Below are 27909 nucleotides of genomic sequence, written 5' to 3' on the forward strand. Positions count from 1 at the left end.
GTTCTGTAATATTTTTTAAATCTTTTTCAAAAATATAATTATATTCTTTATAGAAGTTAATAATATATGTAGAACCCAACTTCCTTTTTAAAATTTGAACCTAGTAAAAGTATAATTGAAAGTTAATTGAGATTAGACATATTAAAATAATTTGATCTCAATTAACTTATTATAATAACGTGAAAAATTGAAAAGTATTATGTATTGTACATTTATCCGTGACTAAAACGTTTAGCTATAAGAGTACACTTAAATTATATGACTCAGTTAATGGTACAATATTTATAGTTATTATTTATACCTTCTTTAAGTACATTTTTAGTAAATATATGCTAAATACAATAACTAGTACAACAAAGTTTTGGTAGATTATTTCGCATATTGGGGCATTGCTGTCAACTCGTAAATTAATTGTAAGTTAAGACATAAACACGATGTCTTTATTATGCTAAGATAACTCCACATAGAAAGTGAAACGTATAGGTAATATTTTATGAGTATTTCGGATATTTTGATCTTATATTTATTTTTATATTACATATTTTTAAGGTGTTATAAATCCTGGCCCGAATTATAACTAAAGCTCAATATGACAATACTATTGATTTGTTTATGTGTACATTATATAAAATTAAAGAACAGTTTAATAATTGTATAAAATATATGCTATTTAATATTAATTATATTAATACAAAAGTCCTAAATCATTAATTTATAGCCACTATAAGCTTTGCATTTTCTATAAAAATAAAATTGTTTATACTTTGAATTATATTTGCAGTTTAGGTACTCGTTTAAACTTTTAAATAACCGTTAGCTTAGTGTCCTTTACAATAGTTTATCATTTTTCCTGATTTTTTTTCAAATGTAGAAATTAGATTTAAGCATTATGTATTATTATTATTGTAACACACTGTGTTAAAATCTATATCAACCTGAAAATATTATTTTAGTTGTTAAGCTATAAATAATGTATTTATATTGTTCTCCAGCAGATTTAAGTTTTTTTTAGAATAAGGGAGAATGTGGTTGTAAAATTACCAGTCTGTATCCTAAAAGTAATTTATAATTACCCCAGTTGTTAGATAAGTATATCATTAGTAGATGTTGAAGTTTGAATACTTTTAAATGGAACTGTGTTATTACTTTTCAGTTATATTCTAAGTCAAGAAAAGAACAATTATTATTGTGTTTGATTTGTTCAATAATATACTGTACATCATTTTCTGGTTCTGCAACATACCAATTCAATAAAGATAAGTATCATAATTATTACGATTGGGGATAACCAAATATTAAATCTGAACAACATACCAAAATGGAAATTGTGTTTGCAGTGATTTTGTATGAGTGCTAGAGGGTATTAGACTTTAGACCACTGGTTTTCAAAATTTGCATAGAATTATAATATTTAGCATAAAGCTTACCCCTTGGATTTTTGATTGCATCATATTTAAAAAAATATGTATCCTAAAAAGTTAGAAAAGACGAGTAAAATAAAATAAATATAATATTAAATAAAAATACTAACTTTTACTTTTGTTGGAAATATATCAGCAATTTGATCAGCAATACTATTAGCTAGGCCTATAGACATAGATATTTTCTTAGTTATGGTATAATTAATGATAGTCTCAACTAACAATGTTCTTATATTGTCGTTAAATTTGTGACTTATCTTATAATAGTAATTAATCATTAATCCGGTTGAACACGCATTTAAAATTTCTCTTAAGATTTATGGGAATATGGCTGAAAAAAATTTTTCTTGAGGAAGTTTTTTGTCCAAAGTTGAAAGCAATGATGTTGTAAGAGATGATTTTTTTGATTTTTGACACTTTTCTAAGTTATTAGAAAATAATATTTTAAATCCCAGTGGGTAATTTTTCAGAAGTTAATTTATGAATAACAATTTAACATTCATAATTGCTAAAATGTTCAAATCAATTAGTTTATCTAAAATAAATTATGTTAATGTAAACTAACTTATTTAATAATTGTAATTATAATTACAATATAAGTGAATTATAATATTACCAATTAATGTTTGATAAGTATATTACAAAATCCACTCTTTTAGTAAATCCTGCAAAGGTTGTAAGCCTTCAACTGTATATACGTAGCCTTGCAAAAATGGCATAACTATTGTTGAAGACTATAAATTTAAAATCTTATAAAAAGATTAGTTAAAAGTTGGATAACAATTTATTTTAAAATTGCTATTTTTTAAGACTAAATAGTTTGTTAAATTATTTTGTAAGCGTGGATAAAATATTTTACTTGAAGCATTATCAGCATAATTCAAAGTATCAGTACAATTCAAATCATTAGTAGAATTCAAATCATCAGTAGAATTCAAAGCATCAATACAATTCGAACAATTCATAGATGTTTCTGCTGGTCTATCCATTATTATTTTAATTGAAATACTGTAAACTAATTAATGCTATAATATTAATCGAAGATTAAAAAGAATAATATTATGTACAAATATGAAAATAACATTATCATATACATAGAATTATGGTTGGAAAAATATAAATTATTAAAAAAATTCTTTTAGACGGATCATTAATCTGCCAAATGAAGTTGGTGTCAAATAAATAAATTTCTTCAATACATTTTGCTAAATAATACCTCTTATGTAAACCACTCTTATGAACTCTATTTGATTGTAACAATAAAAAACAGATGTGCTAGATGTGGTTAGAGAAATTTCGATATAGGTATTATGCAGTGGCGGCTCGTCAGGGGAGTCTTTGAGACGGCGACTCCCCACAAAAATAAAAAGTAGTAACGCAATAAAAAAGTTTGAAAAAAATTGTATTATAATTTAATATTTTTATGTTATATCCATTCTGAAAATAATTATTATGGTTTTCGATATTAATATTGATAATATTTTGTATTCTATTTTTACATTAATAATGAGTGTCATTCAATAACAATACAATATAAAAAATATATCGATAACGATGACGGTCGCTAGTTCGAGAGTCTGCCGTCCGAAAAACTCAATTATGTATACAAATTTCATATGCATGACAAGGCGGAGGACGGGGATAGATTGTATAGATGTTATTCAGTACATTGAGACTAGACTCATTCAAAGTTTTTGCCGTTCGTCGCGTATTTTTCTATAAACACGAAAACTGCAGCGTGTTGTGCGTCCGTATTAGACTATTAAATTTAGCTATTTGACATTGTATAGCAGCGTGCCAGCGTGTAGTAATTAAATTATTATTATTTATTATTGGAATTATACAAAACTACACAAGTTATAAACTTAATTATAATATAAAAAATTACTCTAGAAATACATATATTTATTATATTTTCTACTATGGAAATACAGAAAAAAAAACAGATATACTAGACTTTTTGTTTAAAAATAGTTTTAATACGTTAACATACGAAGAAAAGTGTCAATTAAAATCAAACAGACCGACACCTAACATTGCATTGGAATATAAAGAAGGTAAATTCATTAGAACATTTCAATATAGTTGGTATACTAAATTTCCCTGGCTAACTGATTGTAATAAGCTAAATAAAGTGTTTTGTTTTTATTGTGTAATTTTTGGGGGAGAAAAAGAATGGACTGTTGATGGAATATCGTCAATAAAAAATTTTATAAGAAAATCAGAAAAACATTCTATATCTAAAAAGCATTTGATAAATCAAGAAAAATTCCATCTTTTAGGAAAAGTTCGAATTAAACATGCTATTTCGGAAGGTCGACGATTAGCTGCTATAAAACATAATGAACAAGTTTCTTTAAATAGACGTTTAATAGCACGTATGATCCACGTTGTTTGTTTTTTGGGAAAACAATAGCTTGCCTTTCGTGGGCATCGGGAACACGACGTATCTTTAAATAAAGGGAATTATCTTGAGTTACTTGATCTACTCGCTCAAGAAGAGCATTTACTTAAGGATCATTTTTTGTCATCGTCAATATTTAAAGGCACATCTAAGATAATACAAAATTATTCAATTGAGAGCGTCACTACAATTTTAAATTCAAAAATTTTTAAGGAAATACAAACTGCTAATTATATATCTATTCAAGCAGATGAAACAACTGATGTGTCCTGTCGATCTCAAATGAGTATTATTTTTCGTTATGTTATAGAAGAAAAAATTGTCGAACAATTTATTGGTTTTTTTGATGTTTCAAGTGATAAAACGGGATTTGGATTAGCAGATGTAATATTGTCCGTGATTAAAAAATGGGATTTAGGAAATAAAATAATTGCACAGACATATGATGGAGCATCAGTTATGTCTGGAACAAAAAAATAGTGTACAAAGTCTTATTAAGAATATTTATCCAAATGTATTATTTATTCATTGCTATTGTTATATGGCGCTAAGACAATAAAACCAGTGAAACTTTTTATTTGTAATTTAAAGATGTTTCATACGTTTTTTAGTAGGTCTTCTAAAAAGAGTGAGTTACTAAGACAACAGGGCTTTAAACTTCCAAATCATTCTGATACTAGGTGGAATTATCATTCAAGAGCCGCTTCCACAATCAAAACCCATTTTATAGAATTAAAAAATGCTTTTACACATGTAATTGAAGAACCAAACTGGGACCACATTTCTATTTCTACAGCATCAGGTATTTTAGATAAACTTAATGATGCACAATTTGTGTATCTGTTAATTTTATTTAATAAGATTTTCATATATACGGACCATGTATTTAATTTCCTCCAATCAAAAATACTTTCAAACATTAAATCGTGTATTTCTGAAATTCAAAATTTAAAAAATAATTTGGAAGATTTAAGAAAAGAACAAACTGTGAATACTTGTTATGACGAAGCAATACAATTAAATAATGATTTTGAGTATGGTGACAAACAAAAAAATAATTTACGTAAAATAACATATGAGATACTGGATTCATTAATTGTCCAAATTAATATAAGATTTGAAGATACTTCGGAATTAGAATTCGCAGAGCTTACAAATGAAAAAATGTTTGATATCTACCACAATACTTTTCCCGAATGCAAGTTGATTAAGTTATTAAAACAATACCCTAATATGTTTGAAGAAAATTGTTTGCGTAATGAATTGTCCGTCATTTATTCAGATAATAATAAACATCTCCCTCCTCATAAACTACTGGATTTAATAATAAAAAATAATTTACAAGAAATTTATTTCTAGTTCACTAAACTATGTCAATTAGTTTTAACAATACCGGCCACTACTGCATCTAGTGAACGTTCTATGAGTACGTTAAAGCGTATAAAGAGCTTTTTAAGAAATACAATGACAAACGAGCGACTTACAAATTTATCATCGTTGGCAATTGAAAAAAATTTACTGGGCGTTATGGCAAAGGACCCGACATTTGTGGAAAGTATTATTGATGATTTTGCGAAGAAAAAAGAAAGAAGAATTGAATTAGAATATAAAATAATATAAATTATCTATTCTTATAATTTTTATAAAGCTATCAATTATAATAATAAAAAAAGGTTTTTTTATCTTTTTTGTATTCATTTTTTTTTTATTAAATTTTCAGTCTCCCCAATGAATTTACTTGCGAGCCGCCACTGGTATTATGTAGGTATTTGAATATAAGCTGCTTATACCTACTATGTTTTTGTTTCAAGGTAGCGTGCAGAGCATTAATAGGTTGTAATAAAATGTAAGAAAATTTATATTGACATTTTTTTGCTAATGTCAATGTAATGTTTTTAGGTGATGATATGGTACATGCATAAGTTTTAAGTTCATTGTGTTTTACCGTTTCCCCTCAAAGAGAAAGCATCAGAAATGTTTTAAAGATCCTGCATATCGAATAATAGTGGGATAATGTTTTAATAAGCGATGTTTAGGTTTTAATGTATCATAAAATAGTCTTATATACATAGATTTATGCTGATGTATTAGTTGTTTAAGATATTCAATTTAATATTCGATAGTACTTATAATAATATATTTTTTTGCTTGTAACTTTTTTTTTAACAATATACAATTATTTAGAAATGCGGGCCTGGGTCTGGGGGTGGCTCCTAGGGTCCCTTAGAATCGCCCCTCCGTTGAACCTAATCGGTTGTAATCATGTGGCCAGGTCTATAAGTCTAATGTCTATTAATGTAAGAAATATATTTATCATAATATGCTTAAAATGTCTACAATATATATTGCCATTTGTCATATTCTCATAATATTATGGTTGTAATTCGTATTTTATATCATTATTATTAATATTGACTTCAATGGTAAGTGAAAAACTTCAGAAAGTTGACAAGTTGTATTTTAAATATAAAATTTATATCCATACATAAATATTAGAACCGGAAGTATTCGCATGTAACAATAATAGTGACAGTATAGGTAAGGTACGTCCGCGTTTACAACAAATCGGGATAGGTTTTGACCGGTCCAAGATGTACAATTGAGAGTAGAAACCATTCTTCCCGACCTACTTTAGTCCCATTATGTCAACTATAATAAAAATGTAGTAATACGTATTAATACGCCTCTGTTCGATAATCATAAGTGTTCGTATATCTGTATACAATAAATATTCGAATTCAAGACGGTCGATAAACAAAACTATATACTTTATCGATTTACCATAATATTATCAATGTATCATGTTACAATTCACATATTTTTAGTGTTTTTTGAGTTTTTTCATAGTGCAATTATCAACTATAAAGTAAATTTAATAAAAAATCAATAAAACACATTTAATTGTGATTTGTAGTAAATTAGTGGGTGTGATGTGTAATACACACGAAAATGGTTTAATGTGATATACTATGAATATTTTTTTCATAATTTTTACGGGGTCGTATAACATTTTATAAAAATGAATACCTACTGGATACGTATATTATGTCAACAAAACTGAAAATGTATTTAGTATTTTTTTTTTTTTTTATCAAACTAATATAAATTATAAATTCTTTAATTTAAATTTTAAAAACATTTAGCCCCACCTATACATTTTGACAAAATATACGAGGTAAAAATGCAGTTTTTGATATATATTCTGGTCTTAACTTAATAAAAATGTGAGGTTTATCTCTGTATACTTAAACCAACCATATTAAACCACACCTAAGACTATTTATTAGGTGGGTACTAAAAATTTCAAAGAAATAGTAAACAATATAATTGTAAACACAATAAGGACCTACCTATTTTTCGACCTTTCTGTATACATATCCCTTAAGTGTTTAAACGCCTGTTGTCACTGGTGCCAGTTGTTTAGTTCAATAGCGTTACTACTATTAACATCGTTACATGAAAAAAAAAAATAGTGGACGTTTGGGCATATTCATTTCACCATTTCCACAGACGACAATACTTAGCTGAGGAATGTGAATTTCCAAAATTGTTGATCGGACGTCATTGTTGCGCTCACACTGCTCAGTCACTCGCGCGAATGCCACTTGACTGTGTACATTTTCGCATTACACCTAGTACCTACATGTACAACAACCGAATTATTTGTATAATACATTTCAATAACGTTTTTAATATTATAAGTCGTACGTGTGCAGACGGTTCTGCTTCTCGTCTCTCTGTCCGTTGTATATTCGTTGATCGTTTGAAATAATAATAATAATAATAATAATTCAAATCGGGCACCTGAGTGGATTATTTATATTTTAATAATATAGTAAGTTGTGCGAAACAAGAGAAGGTACTTCCTAAATACGAAATTAAATTTGAAATACGTTTCCTGACATGGCTAATCACCCCCACCAGCAAACGAGCTCGTTGAAGAGATCTATTCAATACGACCTTGATGGTATGTACGACTGTTTATATAATAATAATAATACTATTGCATACAAATCGTTGTGATTTTTGCAAAGGACTTATATTGGGTATTGAGTCATTACATGTTTTCGTACAGTTCGAATCTCGTAATAAAATAACATTATTATTTATTATATAGCTTACCTTACCTATTGGCAATTGGAGGCTACACGGTAAAACAATCAAAAAACATTTTTTCTGCACATTTTTATTTCATATTATTATCAATAGTTTTCCCGGTATTTTCGTTAAATAATATCCTAAAACAAAATCTCGTAACTATATAGTATCAATAACAAAACCACGATGAGAAGGGATTATTTTGTATTCTATAAACCAAATTCAAAAATAGTATAGTTTGCCAATACAGGAAGTACCTATTATATTTTTCATAAAAATATAAAAATCTATAATAATATTTTTCGTAGACTGGTAAATAAAAAAAAATGTACAAACATTATATTATATTATTATATTTTATAAATTTAATTTGTTTGTTAGTTAGATAGTATTTTAAATTATTATGATGTGAATACATAATAAAATGCAATCCTTATATTTTTACCGAGAGCTTTTAGTCTTGACTCTTGACCGGGATTAAAAATAGAATTACTTTGTTACCTAACAAATCTTGACAAATTAATGAAATATGAAATTAATTTTCAACCTTTAGATTATATACTAGTATAAAACCTATCAGGCACTCAGTATGAGGTAGAATTTAAAAAATATAACTAGTATAAGCTAGGTAGAGTGTATATTAAGGTCTATATTGTATTTATATCAAATTGTCAATTTATAAGACTGACAGTTCAAAACAAACTGTTATCACAGTTCATCTCATAAAAAATACATAGGTAGAAAAAATTTGATTTTGAAATTATAACTTTATGTTTATATTAATTTAATGTTAGTTATTGGTTATTTTATTTTATTAATTGTTAGTAATTTTTTTTGCAATACTCTCCCAATAATACCTATGGAATTAACCACTCGTCCTTTACCTCTATAGATTCAATCTACTACAGCAGTTATACCAGCTATCTTCATATATGATATATCTGTACTCTATCTAATCATCATTTCTTTGGTATTCCATTCCTTTTATTTCTACATTCATCTTTATAACAACTTTCACTGATTTATTTTATTTTTTATTAGTTGTTAGTAATTATTTTATTTATTCTGTAGTTATAAATTGTTGTATATATTAACAATGGTATCAAAAAAACTCTTTTTTTTTTTTGTGGCAATCGCTCTTTCAATTTTTAGGTTGGATGGATTTGATGAATGTGTGCCCCTGTTGTTCAAAAAGTTTGTGAAACCATTGCATATTAATATAATGTGTGAATGTATGATTTAAAATAAATTAAATATAAGCTGTATGTTTTTTTTAGAAAATAAATGCCTACGTTTGTTTATATAATACTGTGTCTATCATAGACTATCACAAAATTATACTTAATGAACTATAATTTATATATTATAAATGTATTAGAGTAGAATGGAGTTAAAATAATGTTGTTTAGCTCAATTTAGATTAATTAATAAATATTATCAAATTATTTTTACTAACATAATTATATAATGCATGCATATAAATCTATTCTTCGGTCTAATCACTGGTTGTTCACATTTAAAAATTTAAAATTATATAATAATAGAATGTAATAACAATAACTAATAATTAATAATATAAACTAATATAATAATAGTGTGTAATAATAAAATCTAATTATCTTTATTTAAAAAAATTTGTTGGCAAATAAAATGCATATTTTACAATTTTTTACTACATAGAAAACCTAGCCTTAGTTATAACATCCAAAACTAGTACAAGTGTTATGTATTTTCTTCAAAAAGAAATTGTAGATTTAAAAAAAAGAAAGATTCTCTCTTAATAATTATCCTTTTGGTTACCATTCTCTAGAATAGGATAATAAATTATTTTAGTTTTACTGCGGTTTGCAGTATTAGAAAATTTATGTTTGATATAATTGTTAATTTATGTTCCAAAGTTTCATTTATTTATTATTATGATTGGTATGTTGAAAAATTATTTTTAAAAGACTAAATTTGTATGGCTTTTATAAAATTAAAATTTAACAGACTTAGCATTTAGATATAAAACTATTGAATTCACCATTGGTAATATTATTTTAACATTAACTAGGGTTTCTTTGTGAAATTTTATATATTTACTTAATGAATACAATACTTTCAAAAAGTTAGAACTAAACTTGCTTACCAGAATGTTTTATTTGAATTATTTTATAAATTGTAGGAGATCGTACTGAAATTCCATGTGATATTTTTAAATCATAAGAACCAACAACTCACTTATAGTTTTTATAAATATGAAAATACATTGAAAGAAGTTATTACAGTGGCTCCTATAGGTGTTATTAATTTTGCTAGTAAATTGTATCCTGGGTCCACTTTCAATAAAACAATTATAGGCCACTGTAGAGTTAAATACATTACGACCACGTAATTTGGTTTAAGCTGATAAGGATTTCCTAAATTTAGACATGGTAGTATGATACCATCAGAAATTTCCTTAAATATTCACCCCTTTTCTTATGTCTCCACAATTCACGTTCTGAAAACAAAAAGAATAGCTTAGAGTAGAATTCACTTTAAACAAGTGGTGGTTAGGCTGAAGAAATTTAAAATCTTGACATATTTTCAAAGTGTTTTATACAAAATCATCATTAATTTTCAATTATGAGCTGCATTAGAAAATTTCCAAAATCCAATAGTAAAAGAAGTCGAATATCTGTTTACAAATAATGACAACACATACAAATATAAAATTTAAATTTTAATATTAAATACTAATGACTAATGTGGTTAATATGTGGCAATTAGTGGTATAAAATATTTTTAAAAAAATTGTGTGATGTTTATGCCCCCCCTCCCCCAGAATCAAACTCTAGAGCCGCCACTGTTGTGACAATTGTCTTGTAGAACTAAGGCTTTCACTTTATTGTCAGGAATTTTCAATATTTCTGTTTGATATCTTCTAATTTCTGGCACTGCTTTTTTGTGAAACCAATCTATTGTAATGTCTGAAGTGAACCATGCACTTTTTGAGTTATAGTAATGAAGTGGTAACGTGTCCATAATATTTTTTATTGCACGTGGTTTTTACTTCTTCCTACGATCACGTGCTTTAAAATATGACTTCTATTAGCATTAGCGCATAGAAATGCAGAAACTCGATCTTTACTGATCTTCCTATCAGGTGTATTTTTATCAGCTTTGGATGCTAGGGTACTGCCTGGTAATAATCAATTTGGATCTTAATTGATTTTTTAAGCTATTTAGGGTTTTGTAGTCAATTTAATAAGAATTGCAAATGCTATTTTTATCATTTACATTTGATCTTGAATTTGATCATACTTGATGGTCAAAATTTAAAAAAAAATCATTTTTGTTTATATCAGTTAGTAATATAATGATTATATTATAATCATTTAAACTTGTAAAGGAAATTTTTAAATCTTCATAAAAAGGACATTTCATTTCAATGTAATATTAAGTGTTTTTATCAAAAATGTATATTAGTGGTTTAATTGTTATATGGAAATTAATAGAAGTTAAACACAATTTTTTACTAAGACCATTTTACATTGTCATATTGTTCTGTGGTCTTTGAAGCTATATCATTAACACATTAAAAAAAAAAAATTACAAATCTCCAACAACATTTGTGTACTATTTTTCGAAGTTCTATAGAAATCTTAAGAATTAATAACATTTTCCAGGGGTAGAATTTCACTTAAATCTTTAATTGTTTGGTTAGTCGTCGATTATTCATCAAAATAAATACTATGGGTATTACTAGTATTAGTAACAGCTTATTAGCTTCATAGCTAATTATTTGTATACCATATAATTAATAGTAAATACTTCTTTATTTTCTTTTGAATATTTTTTTTTTTTGACGTACTGCGTGATATATCAGTTACAGATGTATTTTAATACCCATATAAAAAAAGTGAAACCATACAATGAAATTTTGTCAAACCTGTTGTATATGTATAGTTGGCTTGATCAGTATTTTTGTTTTTGAATAATATCAATAACAATTAAACATTACAATTATTTTATAAATCATATTGTATAAATTATGTAATAAAAATTTCAAAGTTGTTTACCTTAACAGCATATAATTTATTTTTCATACTAGCATGTACTTGTCCATTAAGTATACCCACATCAGGTATATACTTAAAGTTTGTGACCATATTCAAAAGAATTCTCTCTTGATTGAAAAATATTTTTTGTCATCAATAAAATTGATGATAGGAAGCTTGATGATAATGTTCAGTCATATTTTTTTAATTAGAGTAAAATATTGTTTTCCAGCATTAGAATATTTTCTGTCTTTTTTTAAAAAAAGAGTGTGCGTAAATACTTATCGATAATCTTTTTATAATTCAATAATTATAAATGTATTAATACTATCTGAGTGTTAGGAAAAATCTAGAGAGATTAGTGTTCAAGGAGTAAATCGCCCATATTAAATATTAGTACTATAATTTATATTACTAAAATTACCCTAACTTCTAGAAAATTTATCAAATTTAATATAATTATAAAATCCAGTACTCATGGCATATATTGGTAAAGTGTTATAATACTGGTTTTAGGTTGTATATTTTCTCCTTTGTTTTCTATTTGAGCTATTGATAAAAGTCAATATAAATATGTTGTTATACTGTTATAGAAAACTTAAATAATGAAGAGTTTGATGTTACGTGGGGTGGAAAGAAGTCACGATACTTATATACCTATAAGTTACAATCACCGCTTTCACAAATGTCCACTGATACAGATGAATCAGAGACTAGTAGTATAAGAAGCACTCAGACAAGATCAACAGGTATTGTATTAAAAATATATATGTATTAAATGGATGATTATTTTATCAAATTTAAATTTTGATTTTCAATATTATAAAAACAAGTATCTAAAAATATATAAAATCATAATCAAGAATTCATCATCATCATCACTGCCGTTTATAACTGTATTAAAGTTTTTGCTGCCAACACTATGTCCCTCCATTTCTGTCAATCTTGGATAATTTCCTTCCATTCTATTACTCTCACAGTTTTAAGATCCTCTTCTACTATGTCAAGTAATCTCTTCCTTGTCTGCCTCGAGGTCTCTTCCCTTCTGGTTTCTATTCTATCACTGCCCTAATAGTTTCTTCTTTGCTTCTTCTCATTGTATGCCCAAACCACTGTAATCTTTGTCCTTTTATGTAGTTAGTGACTAGTACTAAGCCCAGTTCTTCCTGTAGTTCCTTATTGAACTTTCTTCTCCACTCATTTGTTCTTGCGTCACAAACTGCTTCATATGTCATTCTCCATATTTTGTTTTTGAATGTTCTAAGTCTTCTTTTCGTCATGCTTGTTGTTATCCATACTTCACAACCATAAGTGAAAGATAATCAAGAATTGCTAAGTATAAAAGTAATTGAACACTAATAAATGTAATTATATATATATATAACCTATCATCAATTTATATATTATAATTTCATTTTAGATTTTGAAGAGCAATGCAATAAAATATCATATATTCAATATAATTATAAGGATTTACAATGCTGTGTGTGTATTTTGTGTCTGTATATAGTGTACTATACTGTCTGTATACTATACACATAGAAATTTGGATCTTGTTTTTATTTTAAAAAGGTTAAAATTAAAAAGTTTTATAATCAGGTAAAACTAATAAAATATTAAGGAAAAACTTGAATTTTTGTACTAAACCAGTTATTTTACCAAATTAATTTTTTTATCTCAAAAATAATGTAACGCAAAAATTTGAAATCTTATTTAGGTGTATATTATTATTTTCTATAAATTTTATAATTTTTAAAATATTTTGAATTTTTTTAAACTATAGACAATTGCAAATGTTTAAATTTAATTATGCTTCAATACAAAAATGCTTGAAAATTAAGTACATGGTTCCTAATAAGTGGTATATTTCCTAAATAAAATATATCGAAATTTTATATTCACAGTCTTCTTCTTTAAAAGCAATTGAATTTTGATTTTTGACAAAAATTCGAAAAGTTCAAATTATTTTGTATTTAGAAATGAAAAAAAAATGTTGTCTATAAGATTTTAAATTGTATACAAGGTTCTTAATACATTTTCAACATATATTTAAAATAAAATTCTACTAGAGTCAAATTATTTTTTATGACTATTTAAATTTAAAATGTCTAAAACAATCTATTTACTCATAGTATAATAACTATTTATTCACAAGCTATTTTTGTTTTTCGTTGTAATTCAAAAATGAATAACCATAAATACTTAAATTTTTTGTCAAATGCTTATATTCTGCAAAAGTCAATGAAAAATGTATTTATAAAAAATTTATTCTGTCTGAGTAAAATTATAAAAAATACATAAGCACAATATTTTGTAATAAATCTTACATTTGTTTTAATCACAATAATTACAAACTACAAATATTTTGTAGTAAACAATTTATAAAATCTTTAATTTTTAAAGCTAAGATTTAAATATGCAATATTCCTTATAAATATTTTATACTAGAAATAATCTAAAAAATATACAAACATAATTCATTTTCATAGAAATTTTGAAGAAGTTCAAATTTAAATAAAATTACGTATTTTAACGATAAATAATGATATTATTTTGTTATAAATTAAAGACAGTATTCATGGGGACTTATAACTTTTAAGTATATTATTGTAATTTTACTATACGCAATGACATTTTAGATTTATTTTAATATACAATCAATTTATATTATGAACTAATTTTTACTGTTTTAAAGTAGGCATTTACAAAAACTTGTTTTAAATTTTGAATTATATAAATTGATATGATTTGGTATGAATATATATTGTTAATTATTATAACAATTAATAATAATATGATAAGTATAATATTTTTGAAAACAAATATCAACCTACTAGCTATAATACTATAAGTAAAATAAATTACTTTCATAAAAATATTTAAAAACATATCATGAAATATACTTATTAGTTATTGATACAAGTATAGGCTAACAAACTGTCTTTGCTCGGATTCGTTTTTTATATACAATGAATAAATCATTAAAATTAAATTAAATACATCCAAAACAATGATTTACTTGAGATCTAATGTACAATAGAGCAGTATTCACTTGCCTATCATTTATTTTATTTTTATTATTTTTTTTTTTTTTTAATGATCAATAAATTATCAAATAAGTTGGAAATTGTGTGTAGTTTTGTGTAATGATTTTTTTTTACTAAGATAAATTAATAAAAATTCTAATTAAAATTCAGATATATACTTAAATACTCAAGTTGTTCTATTGTTGATAAATTGACATCCATCAATATTAATTGTCAGATTGATGTTAGCAATGGTGTAATTTGGTCATGTTTTTAGGAGGGATGAAATGTTTTTATATTTTACCTATAACCCCCTTCCCGCCCAAAAAAATTGTATTTATCATAAGCATCTATTTTTAGTGCAATAAATGTATGTACATATATGGCAAAGAAACAAATAATTACAAAATATTTAATAATTTACAATAATATTTATTGTTAAATCAGTAGATAAATGTAATTAATCAGTATTTAAAAAAAAAATTAACGAGATAGGATTCGACACCAAATCGGCCAAATCTCCCCCTAATTACACAACTGCATGTTAGCATCTATATATATATTAAAAGTAAACATCTCATTATGAAGCATTAAAATGTTTCATATAGATTGATAATTAAATACAGATTATTTTTAAGATTAGTTTTATTAAATTAAATATAACAGTAGTGAATAACATAATTTAACTAAGCACCTATTTAAATAAAAATTTTGGGGATAATAGTAAGAGAACTCTATTCAGAAGGGTTTTTTTGTATAATAATTTGTTTTGCCAACCCAATGTTATATTAAACTTTATATAGTTGTATCTCATTTATTTTTAGTTGAAGCCATCAGTGTAACTGATTTATCTAACGAAAGTTATTTAAGTGACTGCAGTATTTGTAATGATAATAAAGAAATTACTAATAAAAATGAAGAATTTGAACTCAGAAGTTCATCATCATGCCATAATATTCATTTAGATTCATCAGATTCTTCAATAATACTAACTAAGGAGGTAAAATTTAAATTTAGTTACAATACATTAAATTTGTTTTTATTTATTAGTATTTACATTAAAAAAAGTGTATGTTATCTGAAATTAAACCAAACTTAAGTAAACTATGTTTGTAATAACACATTAATGGTGTAGTAGGTTATTGTATATGGCCCGCTTTAAATTCTAGAACAATAATTTTTTTTATTTTATGCATTTTATACATTTTATAATTTTAAAGTTTAAGACAGTATTTTTTTTTTTTTTTTTTGTAATAAAGAATTTAAGAATATTAAATTTTTATTTATGTCTGGCCTGAAAATTCTTTTTTATTTGTAAATGTGGTCTGAGAGTCCAAAAAGATTGCCAACCACTGCATTAATGAATTAGGTTATAATAATTAACATTAACGATACAGTAGAAGCTGCTCATTAGCAACACTCTTGGAGTATTATGAAATATTTCAATTAACCAATTTTTAATAGATTATGTTTGGTTACAGTACTTACTTATTTAATATATTAAATATATTTATTATTTATACCATGTTATGTATAGGAGTATAAATATTTAATACTTATTCCATACTATTAAAAAATATTTCTATTGAATAAAAGCATATAACTATTTGTATTATTATTATATTATAAATTAATTATATATTATACGTGTTAAAGTTTTTTTTTTAAATATATCAAATGATGTCTGATCTTTGCTTTGCTGAAAAACTTAATGATCATGGGTTTTTAAAATTAATGCTTTTAAAATCTTTATTTATATACATAGTACTAAGCTACTCTCATGAGAAAATTCACTTCTATGAACTTCTAACATTTTTTTGTTTGTAGTAATAATCCAATTGATTTTCAATATTTTAATAACATATGGACAGCTAAGCTAGGGGATATTACATTTAAATAATAAGATTGTATCAATTATCTGTGTTTCTAATAAGTGGCTTTTATTGTATTTGAAATTGAAAAATAATGAAGATATTTCCTCTTCTGAAGTAATTTTCTTAATCTTGTAATTTAATATAATTTTAACTAGTTTTAAATATTTGTTGATAGATATTTTCAAAAAACATTAACCATAACTTGGTACCTAGATAATTGATTAATTGAAAATGTAAGTAAATTAAATTAGGAATTAACACTATATAATATATTATGATAAAAATAGTTTGTTCAAAACACTACATTTTCTATTTCCACTTAACGCACAAGCAGTTTATATTAATTTTAATGAAGATACCGCCAATTTTATTTTTAATTAACAAAATTGTTTAATTTTAGATTTCTCATAACATTAAAGTTTTCAATGACACGTTACCTGATATTGACAATGGATATAATGAGGATACGGATTACCAATTAACCACACCTAATATAAATCGAACACCTCCGGCTTGTTTTCAAAAATGTCTTCAGTGTGGAGAAGAAAATTCAAATCCTTATTTTCAATTTTGTTTTATATGTTTTCAAGTAAGTACTATTTTTTACAAAATTAATATTTTATTTTATTTAAATAAATTTAAAATTAAAATCATCGCTTGTTTTTAATTAATTAATATAAGTAGGTATTATTTTTTAGTTATTAGGTTGAGCAAATAACATAAGTTCTATATACTCTAATGAAATTGAAGTTTGCTAATAATATATATATATATATATATATATTTTCTTTATATAAGTAGGTATACTATTTATTTAAAAATGATTTATACTTAAGACTTAAGACTTAAATACTTTAATATATAAATATTTATTTCATCATAGCCTATTTTTTTGGCAAAACTGGTGACTGATAGTGATAGTTTATAGCTAACATGATAATAACAATATCAATATTGGTTACTGTATAAATTGCTACGGAGATACACTACTCAATCATAAAATTCTTATTTTTATAAGTCGTGGCATACCTAGGAGGACTAAGAAGAGGGCCCCTTTAAATCATTTTGTGGTATAAGACTTAAATAATAAAATAAAAAAACTGAATCAGTTACTATTCAATAATGTGTAATCCCAATCAAAGGTACTCATTTATCCACTTAGAGTGTCCCACTAGAAGCTATTAAGTTATAAGCTATTAAGCTGTGCACCATGCATATTATTTGCAACATGGCTGTTACTTCTGCAACACCTAAACATACATTTTCAACACTAAAACAATTAAAAAACATGTTTACATTTAAGTATTCAACTTTAGAAGAGCCACTTAATAAATTGGGAGCAGGTACTCTGCTTATCCCTCCCTTATATATATAATAAGTATATATGATTTTATAAGTTATATAATATAAATATATGATTATATTTTAATTGTTGAACAAATTTCTTGTATTTTTTTTTTTTTAGTATCGTAAGGAATTTTTCGGAAAAAGACCATTGCCAAAAAACATCAAAAAATTGAATAAGAAAGTAAGCAATTTAATAAAAGAAACAAATTCTAAGAAATCAGATTCAAATAACATGTTTCCAAATGAAAATAAATCAAATGAAGATAATGGGAAAAATAAAGAGAACTTATGCATTATTTGTTGTTTAAATCAAAGAAATGGAATAATAAACCACGGGAAAATTGGCCACATTGTAACTTGTTATTCTTGTGCAAAACACTTATGGAGTACATCAAATACATGCCCTCTTTGTAATGTCAAAATTAAATGTGTAACAAAAATGATTGTTGATTAATTTTAAATGTCTTACAATATTATGCATAATGTTAATATGTATAGTTTAGGGTAATTGTGTGTAAATAATTTGGTATTAATTTATTGTATTCAATATTTTTTACTGGTTTAACATTTTTTGATTAATACTTATTTTTTTGACCTTTTTATAAATTAGAAAAAAATGGATTTTACTAATAAAATACATAACACAAATAATATAAATTTTTCCTGTAATCATATTTAAATATTTACTTAAAAATAAAATACTATCATTATTTTCATTGATACATATTACTTTATAGCTTCTAATTAATAGCTTTTTTAACATTAACATTTATAGCAAAGTTATTTGCTTTGCTGATAAATAATGATACTATTTTGTTATTTAATGAAAATCCCTTAAATAAATTATATGATAAATTAAATATAGGTTTAAGTATTTAGTATATAATCACTAAATTATTATATTTCAACAATAATTGCTAAATAATAATTCTTTAGAATTAAATATTGAAAAATCCTGTCATTTACATCTTGGTATTAACACTTTATTTTTAAATATACAATAGTTATAAAGTAGTATGTCAATTGGCATAAATAATAATACATTTGTAATAAAATAAATATATATCTATAAGGTAATTTTTATAATTTATATTGGCTTGGCTCAATTGATTATTTGTAACCAATTTACCCTTTTGACAAAGTACTTAAAATACAAAGAAACACGGGTATTCATAAATTAAATTAAATGTAACCATCAACTCTTTTTAAGTTTTTATTTTTTAAGCTAAGATAATTAATACCAATATCTATAAATATTATGGTTTAAATAATTTAAATGCATTATACAACAAACTTGTATGTTTATTTTAGTCTAAGTACTTACAAGAAATTATAACATAGCTACAACCTGAGCTATAATACTAGATATTATAATAATTCAATTGGTATTATTGTTTCTAAATTGAGGACTAAGTTTTTTTGGTTTTATTCATTTTATTAAATATTTTGTAAAATATATGCTGTTCTTAAAATTATTTTTTTTTCTGTAATACATTATATTATATTTACAATATGTTAGTGCTATAGTTATTTATAATTTTTTCACTATAAAATATATCTTAATATTCACTTATATTGTACATACTTGGTAATATTGTTATTTTTATCATATTAATGTATTTTTTTAGACTCCTTATACACATCATAATATTATAAGCTTTAGCATAGTGTTTCTCAACTTTAATATTATGGCTATGGTTAGGATTTCTATGCATTTGCATGTTTTTTTTCTTATGTCCAAATCGATTGGTTTTCAGATATTATTGCCACGATTTGGCTCGATTAAATAGAACAATTTTTTTTTGTTTATTTTTGCACATTTGGTTAATTTTAAATAGTATTTATTTAAGGTTTATAATCATTGGGTTATTTGTCAAATCATCGTAAATATACTACCTATCTAAACTAAAATGGACTTGGTATTAAAGAAGAATAAGGGATTCAAAACATTTCCAATAATTTTTAGTATTATAACCGGTGAATATGAAATGGGAAAAAAAGATGTTTATATCACAATTAATATAAATCTATTCTTTGATCTAATTGTTCATATTTAAAAATTTAAAAAAAAACATAAAGTAATAGCATACAAAGTTGGGCAAAATATTATCTAGATAATTATTCAAATAATTCAAAAACAATATTATTCAAATGATTTTTTTAAAAATTATTCGAATAAAAATGTAATTAAATAATTTTCAAACATAATGCTAATATAAAATACAAATATATTCAAATTCTTTACTCTAGTTTCTTCTTTAGATAGTTCTATATTTGTTTCATTTATAGTATTTTTCTATTTATTTAAAATAAAAGAAGATTTACAATTGTGAACTTAAAATATAATACTATTGTTTTTTAATGTTTAAATGTTTTAATTACCAAAATACTAACCATATGTTAACTAAGATAAAATTACTGAAAATTATCCGAATATTGTGAAATAATCATTCAAATAAAATATTATTTAAATTATCATCTAAATAAAATGTTATTTTAATGATGCCCAACTTTGATAGCATATAATAATAAAATCTAATATTTATGTAATAAATAATTATATAAACTAATATTTAAAAAAAATTGTTTTTGTATATTTTTGTAAATAAAATGCATATTTTACAATTTCTTACTGCGATACACTATTGAAATATTTCATAATTTAAGACATATGATAAAAACAAGGATAATGGGTAAAACTCAATATTTAATTTTAATTGGTTAAGTTAACTTAAAAATAACAAATAAAAAATATAACATAAAATATAATGATAAATGTCAATAACAGATAACTTATTTTTAAAATCATCAAAATTATTTCAAATACCTATTGATTTTTGTAAATGATGTCATATTTTGCAATGCATTGCTTGAGAAACACTGCTTTAACTAGTAGACTAATAAAAAATAGTAATTTATAATTTAAATTGTATAAATCATTGGTGTTATTGGTAAATAGATAAATAAGTTAATTATTATAAATATTTACTGAATACTGAGTTTCAAGGATTTGTTATAAGTTATAACTTTATAGTTTATATATAATATAATAATATAATATGATGTGTATTGAACTATTAGTAAATCATATAGTTCAGCATACTAATTAGTAGGTAATCAAAGTTATTATGTATACAATTACATTTTAAATACAATACTTAGAAGACAAGAATATTAATTAAGAAATATTATCTATTTAAAACATGACTAAAAATTATATTGAAATTCTAGAAGTTATTTCTTATTATGGATTTTTAAGATTATAATATGTAATTCAAAGTAAATTATGTTATGTTATTCTTATATTAAATTCATAGCTTATAATTCTCTTTTATTTAATTTATTTTCTTAGGAGTATATTGTACTCACATATGTATTGTTTCTTAAGTCTTAATAAGCAAATATTATATTCAGAAAAATGCCTTTTACTTTTTGATATTTTAATGAATACAGAATGAATCAATTATAAAATTTAATGTAAACACAAATGTAATAACATAAATTGAGATGTTTCAAAAGCTTAGCAAAGAGGTATTTTGTGATTATCAATATCTGCTGAAATTTAGTTTCATTTGTACAATTTATTATAATAACTATAGACTAAATTTCGATTAGTTTATTTGAGTATATCATATTTTTTATGTGTAATTAATAATAAATAATAATATTACAAAGTAGTTACCTAATCTCATTGTCATGTAATGCTACATGAATAATATTATTGAAGTATAATATGTTTTTATAGTTAACACATAATAATAATAGTAATTGTTATTGATTATAATTAGTAGGTAGGTAAAAAAAAATATTGTTGTTTAAAACAAAATTGAATTTAAATATTGAAGGAATTTTATTATCACATTTAAAGGTAAGTTTGATAGTTGAACGACTATATACGGAGTCCTATAAAATTAAAAGTATAATACTAATTGAGTCCATGTTTTAATATGAGAGGACCATTCAATATTGGAAAAAAAACGTTTTCCTTCCTAATTTTACCAACTTGGGACTATGAGAAAATAAAAATGTTTTTTCTTATGTTAAATCAAAAATATTTGATATGATGTGTGTAGTATAGTGGTATACTGTATTATTAAGTCGTATAAAATAATAAATAATACATTCAAAATCTTGTATTGGTGAACAGTTAAACAATGAACTCTTAATGTATTTGAATTAGATACATATTGTTTTTTTTTCTAATAGTTAAATATTTTCTCCTATAAATTCTTTTATAGTTAGAAATTTTGATCTGAATTATACAAATGCACAATGCACAAAATAAAAATAAAAATTCCATAATTGATATATTTTACTTTTTCCCCCAGCTGTGAACTCAGTCAGTATGACATTTTTCGTTTCCCAATCACACACTTCGTCGGTATATTATTTTTCTTTCATACCGGTAGATAGGTACTCAATTAGCATTCAAATGTGGGAACACAATTAGTACGCACCGAGTTGAACAGTCGATCCTTGTTACCGAGAGTAGGTATCTGTAGAAACGTAGAGTATATTATTATGTAAATGCTGTACACCACCAACACCGACAGCGCGGATCACAGATTTCTGTACCATACTGTACGCGTTTGGTGCAGTCGAATGCTAAAAGTTATTGATCTTAATCAAGTACACGAAATTTAGCTACGGTTCAAACCACGGATGTGCGTCGGCATCGATGTCGATTCGCCAAAATATTATCAATACACCAGTAGCTATCAGTGATGTGATTATGTAGTACGGTGCAAACCGAAAACGTAGCGGTGCGTTTGGTTGTCGTATCGGTTCAACCGGACGAATTTCTTGAACGAGCGCCGGCGTAGATAACGCCAATATCGTTCAACAATAATAATATGGTTCCACGGAGTGGTGGGTAGCACGGCCGGCTATATCGCTACGGTCATAACAGGACGTGATAACATCAGTGAGCTGTTGTCGACATGAACTGCGTTAGCGTGCGGTTTTTAATTTCAATGACTTATGGCAGTGGTTTTGAAATTTTGTTAAACGTTCAGAGCTCGATGTTTTAGGCAGCAGATGGTGTACACATAATTATTAGCATACGTTGTTGTAAGTATACTGTGTTTTTGATTATCGAGTCGGTAGTTTTATTGTCCAATCTAATTTATTTGTTAATTTGAAACTAAATAATATGTTAAGACATTAAAAATAATTGTTTGAATCCATGATCTCCGATGAGGTTTATTTAAATTATTTAAATTTCAAACTAATTAAAAGTCTACGGCTAATCAATAATTTGATGTTTTGTTGTTCATTAAAGCTTATATTTTTGTCTACTATGTTTCGAAACTATAACATAAATATGTAATAATTTATCAACTTATTGCTTGTTCGTGTTAATTGTTGGTTTTCTGTTTTGGATTATTCAGGCCATGTTATTATTTTGCAAGATTTATGAAATATTATACATTAAAAATAATAAAATATGTTCTATGAGAGTACCTATATACAAGTCATCTATACTTACACAAAGATGGCCATCAAATACAACTAAAATATTAAAAAAATTCTCTCAAATGAATTGTAAAACCCAACAATGTGTAATAATTATATAGAAATTCTTATAATAAAAATAACAAGGTAGAGCTTTGAAATAATTAAAATTACATTAGTGGAATTAATCCTTATTTGCAATGAATACCTGATAAAAACTACTAAATTTAATTATTTAATACACGCAATTTAACAGGAATGTGCTATAATTTTAATTATTGTCTGTTTATTTACAGTTGCAAATTAATAGTTCAAGTTAGATAATCATTCAAGAATATTTAACAATGCTCCATAAAGTTGTGCATTTTAATTTGAACAAAATTTGTTTTGTACAAAATATTTATCAGACATGTTGTTATTGTACGGCATTTCATGTAAACAATGATGTTATACAATTTTTTCAACAGAATTTAGGTAATTATTATTTTATAGCTTATGTACAATGGCAGCATACATTTGTTTGTTACAGGTTAGAACCTTCAATAGAGAAATTAAAATAATAAATTAATAAATAATTTAAGTTATATTACAAATATATTTGTATGAAGTAACACACCATGTTATAATTTTTAAAAAAAAGTCTGTTTTGCCATTGTTTTTTTTAAGTATAATTTATTGATTAAGATTTTAATTATTATTATTGCAATTATTTTTAGGTTTACCTGAAAATGAAGTTCGGAGAATCGTTAAAAAGTATCCATCGTTTCAAAATGATTCATATTCTTCACTGTCTGATAACTTGTCTTTATTAACGGTATTTTTATTTGTAATAGAAAATATTATGTATTCAAATAATTTTTTTTAGAAATTTGGTAAAGTTAAATATAACTATTAATTAATCAACCTATATATTTGACATTACTCATACAATTATAAAAGTAAATAAATACAATAATTCATAACAATTGTTTTAAGAAGTTAATTCATAACTCATAAGAGTAAGGTACTTCAAACTTTGTTATCAAATTAAATTATTATAGGTAGTTTTTAATTAAAATAAACTGTATGTTTGTTAATTAAATTATTATTATTTTGCTTAACTTGTTTTAGAGTTTTGGGGTTTCCAAAGATGATATTATCAAAAAAATTCAAGTATTAACACTTCATTCAATCACTATTAAAAATTATACTATGCTTTTAGAAGAAGGAGGTTTTATTAAGAATAAAATTGATTCAAAAACACTATTAAGGTAGTTTATTATGTATATGTAATTTTAATTATACCCAATGGGCATGCTATTTATTTTTGATAATTATTATTTTTTTGTATTTTATTTTATCAATAGTTTTTGTTCACAATGCCAGTGTTTTTTTTTACACATAGGATTTTATCTTTTAGAATTTAAATTCCTTTTATGCTGGTAGTATGTTATTTAAAAAGAAAAATAATTAACTATCGGTTCATTGTTAAATACAATATTTATAACTAATATAATTCATTATTTATTATAGATTTAAATTTATATCGAAAAAGTCTATTCAGTCATTAAAAAATGAAAATTTAATTCATAAACATATTGATGTTGGACATAATATATTATCATTTATCAATTTTCCAACTGAATTATATCCAGCATGTTGTGATGAGTCTCTTTCGTGGAATCAGGTTCAGAAAAATATATTTAAATTATATATTGGATGGAAAATTAAAATGAACATAGAAAACTTAAAATATGCACAAGCTATTTACCACAGACTATTTAATAAGAGTTATAGACTTATGGATAGAAGTATTGATATTTTACTTAATGAATTTAATTTCACTGAAGAAAAGGTAAACATTTAATTTATTACTTAAAATTTAGTAATAAGTGTATTCATTTTATATAGATTAGAAGACATTCTTATTTGATACACAGTGATCCCGATAATACACGAGCAATTTTAGATAATTTTAAAAATCTTTGTGGTACGGATGTAAAATCAATCTTAAGTAAGCATCCCAAAATAATTCTTACTCCGTGGAATACAATTGGACAGATAAGAAAACATTTCGAGGTACTTGAAACTTGTATATCATACTGTAGTACTTAGTGTTTAAGTGTTATATAATATCTACAGTTTAATGAATAACGTACATAAAATATTATTGCATAAATAAATTAGTATGTTATAATGAAAAATGTCGAATTTCCTACAAAATATTGCTGATTCGCTGGTAAAATATTGTGAATCCAATATATAGCCTGTATAAAATATAGCAACAATATAATTATAATATAATATGTAAAATTAAAATAGACAATTTTATATATTTCAAAACATACAATATTGTTGTATTAATATATAGTAGTATTGATAAAAATTATAAAAATATGTTTAATATAATAAAATTTAGTAGGTAGTAAAAATGAAATATATATATATATATATTTTTTATTGATCTCTTGAAACATTGACTGCAAAGGCCATACATTATATGTATTATAACTAAATCGTTATATTTTATGCTGGCAATATTTTTTCTATGTAATATATTGATTTTGTAATATTTTGTAGGCAAAATAATCAAAAGAAATATTTAGATATACTGTCTAGGGATGATAAAATAAATTATTAATTTAATTAATTTGTATAATGAACAATAGAAACTTTACAAGCAATAATTAGTATCATTAACTCAATAAATAACATACTAATTGTTTTTAGTCATGAATTCAGAAGCATTATGTTATTCATTTATATCACACCCACATTTTTTGTTTGCGGAACCAAGTACAAATTGTTTGGTGTAAATTTGATAAATTATACGCTTGTAAGAAGGGCGCAATAAATGTGGGTGTAACCTGTTCTTTATGTATAATATATTTGTTTAAAGTAATAAATGTAGTATTTTTATATAACAGGACTTTGGAATTCCCGAATCTTCATTAGCGAAAGCACCAGAAATCTATACATTAGGAAGTAATACTATTTATGAAAGATTAAGTAAATTAAAAGAAACACCAGAGTTGGCATCATTTATAAACAACCCACAAGTTGCTAGACTCATTTACTACTATACAAAAGTAAATTCACGTTTGAAGTACTTACAGAGCAAAAATTGTGTGTCATTAAATTTATTAGTTACAAACAATTATTCATTTAACAGGTTCTTACATAAATCTTTATTTTTTGTATGATTTTATAGTGTAATATCCAATTATTTACAGTTAATTAATTTTACTGAATTTTATAGATTTAATTGCAATGGTAATGACAAAGGAAAAACCAATGATATAATGATATATTTGACGAAAGAATTGGGAGAAGACAAAAACAAGTTACGTTCATTATTAGAACGCCATCCATATTGGCAGTATATTTCTTTGTTAACAATACGAAAATCTTTTGAGTTTCTTAAAAAGAATAATTTCACCAAAGATCAATTATGCCATTGCTCACAGATTTTATTGTATCCAGTGTAATATAACTATTCGAAAAGTTTAATATTATTTTTTAAACATATTTATTGCTTTTTTAGACATAAAATTAAAGATGCATTGATATCTACTGAAAAAATGAAGAATGTTTCCTATTTACGAAATGTGTCTGGATCAATCAAATCTGAATATTTATTACCACTAGTATTGTATAATTTGGAAAAGGATTATCATTTTTCAGGTGATGGTGTTTGGAATACTAATGAGAAAATAAAGAAAATACCATTGTCAGATTCTCCTAAAGCCACATTCGATGATACAGAAGAATTGGATCATGATCCATCTAATAAATTACTCTGATAAATTACATATTAAATCAAAAACTTGTTTATTGTAATCAAGTTAGATATTAACTAATAAGATTACATGATAAATTGTCAGCATAAAATGTGTTAATTTATTCTTTAAATTATTATAGTACTAATCGGTTGAAAGTTATGATACTTAATGACGATTTATAAATAAGACAATATTTCTAAACTTTAAATTTAACCAATTTTTATCAATTTACTCAATTGTTAATTTTTAATCCAAGTTCATTCTTTTATGTATGCAATTTAAGTGTACCTAATTTCATATTATACTTGATTCAGAATTTAAGAATTTCTTATAAACATTTTGAAATTAACTTATGATTTAGTTAAAATACATTAAATAGTCAATATTAAAATTATACATATCATAAACAAATAACTCAAGATATCTAATTTTATATTATCATACACTAACACAAATATATCAATTTTAGCTATGAAATTCTAAACTGTGTCTTTCACACATA

At 24.3% G+C, this 27909-nt stretch overlaps 2 protein-coding genes and 1 pseudogene across 3 annotated transcripts; 2 read left to right on the forward strand and 1 right to left on the reverse strand.

Annotated features, from left to right (window-relative positions):
* Positions 1-10731: 10731 nt before the first annotated feature.
* LOC113560024 lies at positions 10732-12139 on the reverse strand (annotated as a pseudogene).
* A 241-nt stretch (positions 12140-12380) lies between these two features.
* Positions 12381-18634, forward strand: LOC113559947 (E3 ubiquitin-protein ligase Mdm2-like; the record flags this gene model as incomplete). Its single annotated transcript, XM_026965735.1, has 4 exons — positions 12381-12694; positions 15796-15971; positions 17246-17434; positions 18311-18634. Coding segments are annotated over exons 1-4 (753 nt in total), but the record flags the coding sequence as incomplete, so codon positions are not given.
* A 4435-nt stretch (positions 18635-23069) lies between these two features.
* LOC113559863 (transcription termination factor 5, mitochondrial) lies at positions 23070-27615 on the forward strand. 2 transcript variants are annotated; one of them, XM_026965641.1, is made up of 9 exons: positions 23070-23262; positions 23943-24120; positions 24363-24460; positions 24757-24896; positions 25159-25480; positions 25537-25704; positions 26553-26797; positions 26885-27109; positions 27170-27615. In XM_026965641.1, exons 2-9 carry the CDS (start codon positions 23991-23993, stop codon positions 27426-27428), a joined length of 1587 nt encoding a protein of 528 aa, XP_026821442.1. In that variant the 5' UTR covers positions 23070-23262; positions 23943-23990; the 3' UTR covers positions 27429-27615. The 2 variants fall into 2 exon arrangements, with proteins under 2 accessions (XP_026821442.1, XP_026821443.1); XM_026965642.1 differs by lacking the exons at positions 23070-23262; positions 24363-24460 and having other exon boundaries at positions 24017-24120.
* Positions 27616-27909: the final 294 nt, after the last annotated feature.

This window comes from Rhopalosiphum maidis, chromosome 3 (assembly GCF_003676215.2).
Source record: "Rhopalosiphum maidis isolate BTI-1 chromosome 3, ASM367621v3, whole genome shotgun sequence".
NCBI classification, from domain to species: domain Eukaryota; kingdom Metazoa; phylum Arthropoda; class Insecta; order Hemiptera; family Aphididae; genus Rhopalosiphum; species Rhopalosiphum maidis.

What these genes read in the sequence shown, in the direction of transcription:
- LOC113559863 (XM_026965641.1), top strand. Translation starts at nt 23,991, where the DNA reads ATGCTCCATAAAGTTGTGCATTTTAATTTGAACAAAATTTGTTTTGTA. An exon ending in ATAACTTGTCTTTATTAACG is followed by an intron (nt 24,461 to 24,756) that starts GTATTTTTATTT and finishes AACTTGTTTTAG; the next exon opens with AGTTTTGGGGTTTCCAAAGA. An exon ending in CAGATTTTATTGTATCCAGT is followed by an intron (nt 27,110 to 27,169) that starts GTAATATAACTA and finishes TTGCTTTTTTAG; the next exon opens with ACATAAAATTAAAGATGCAT.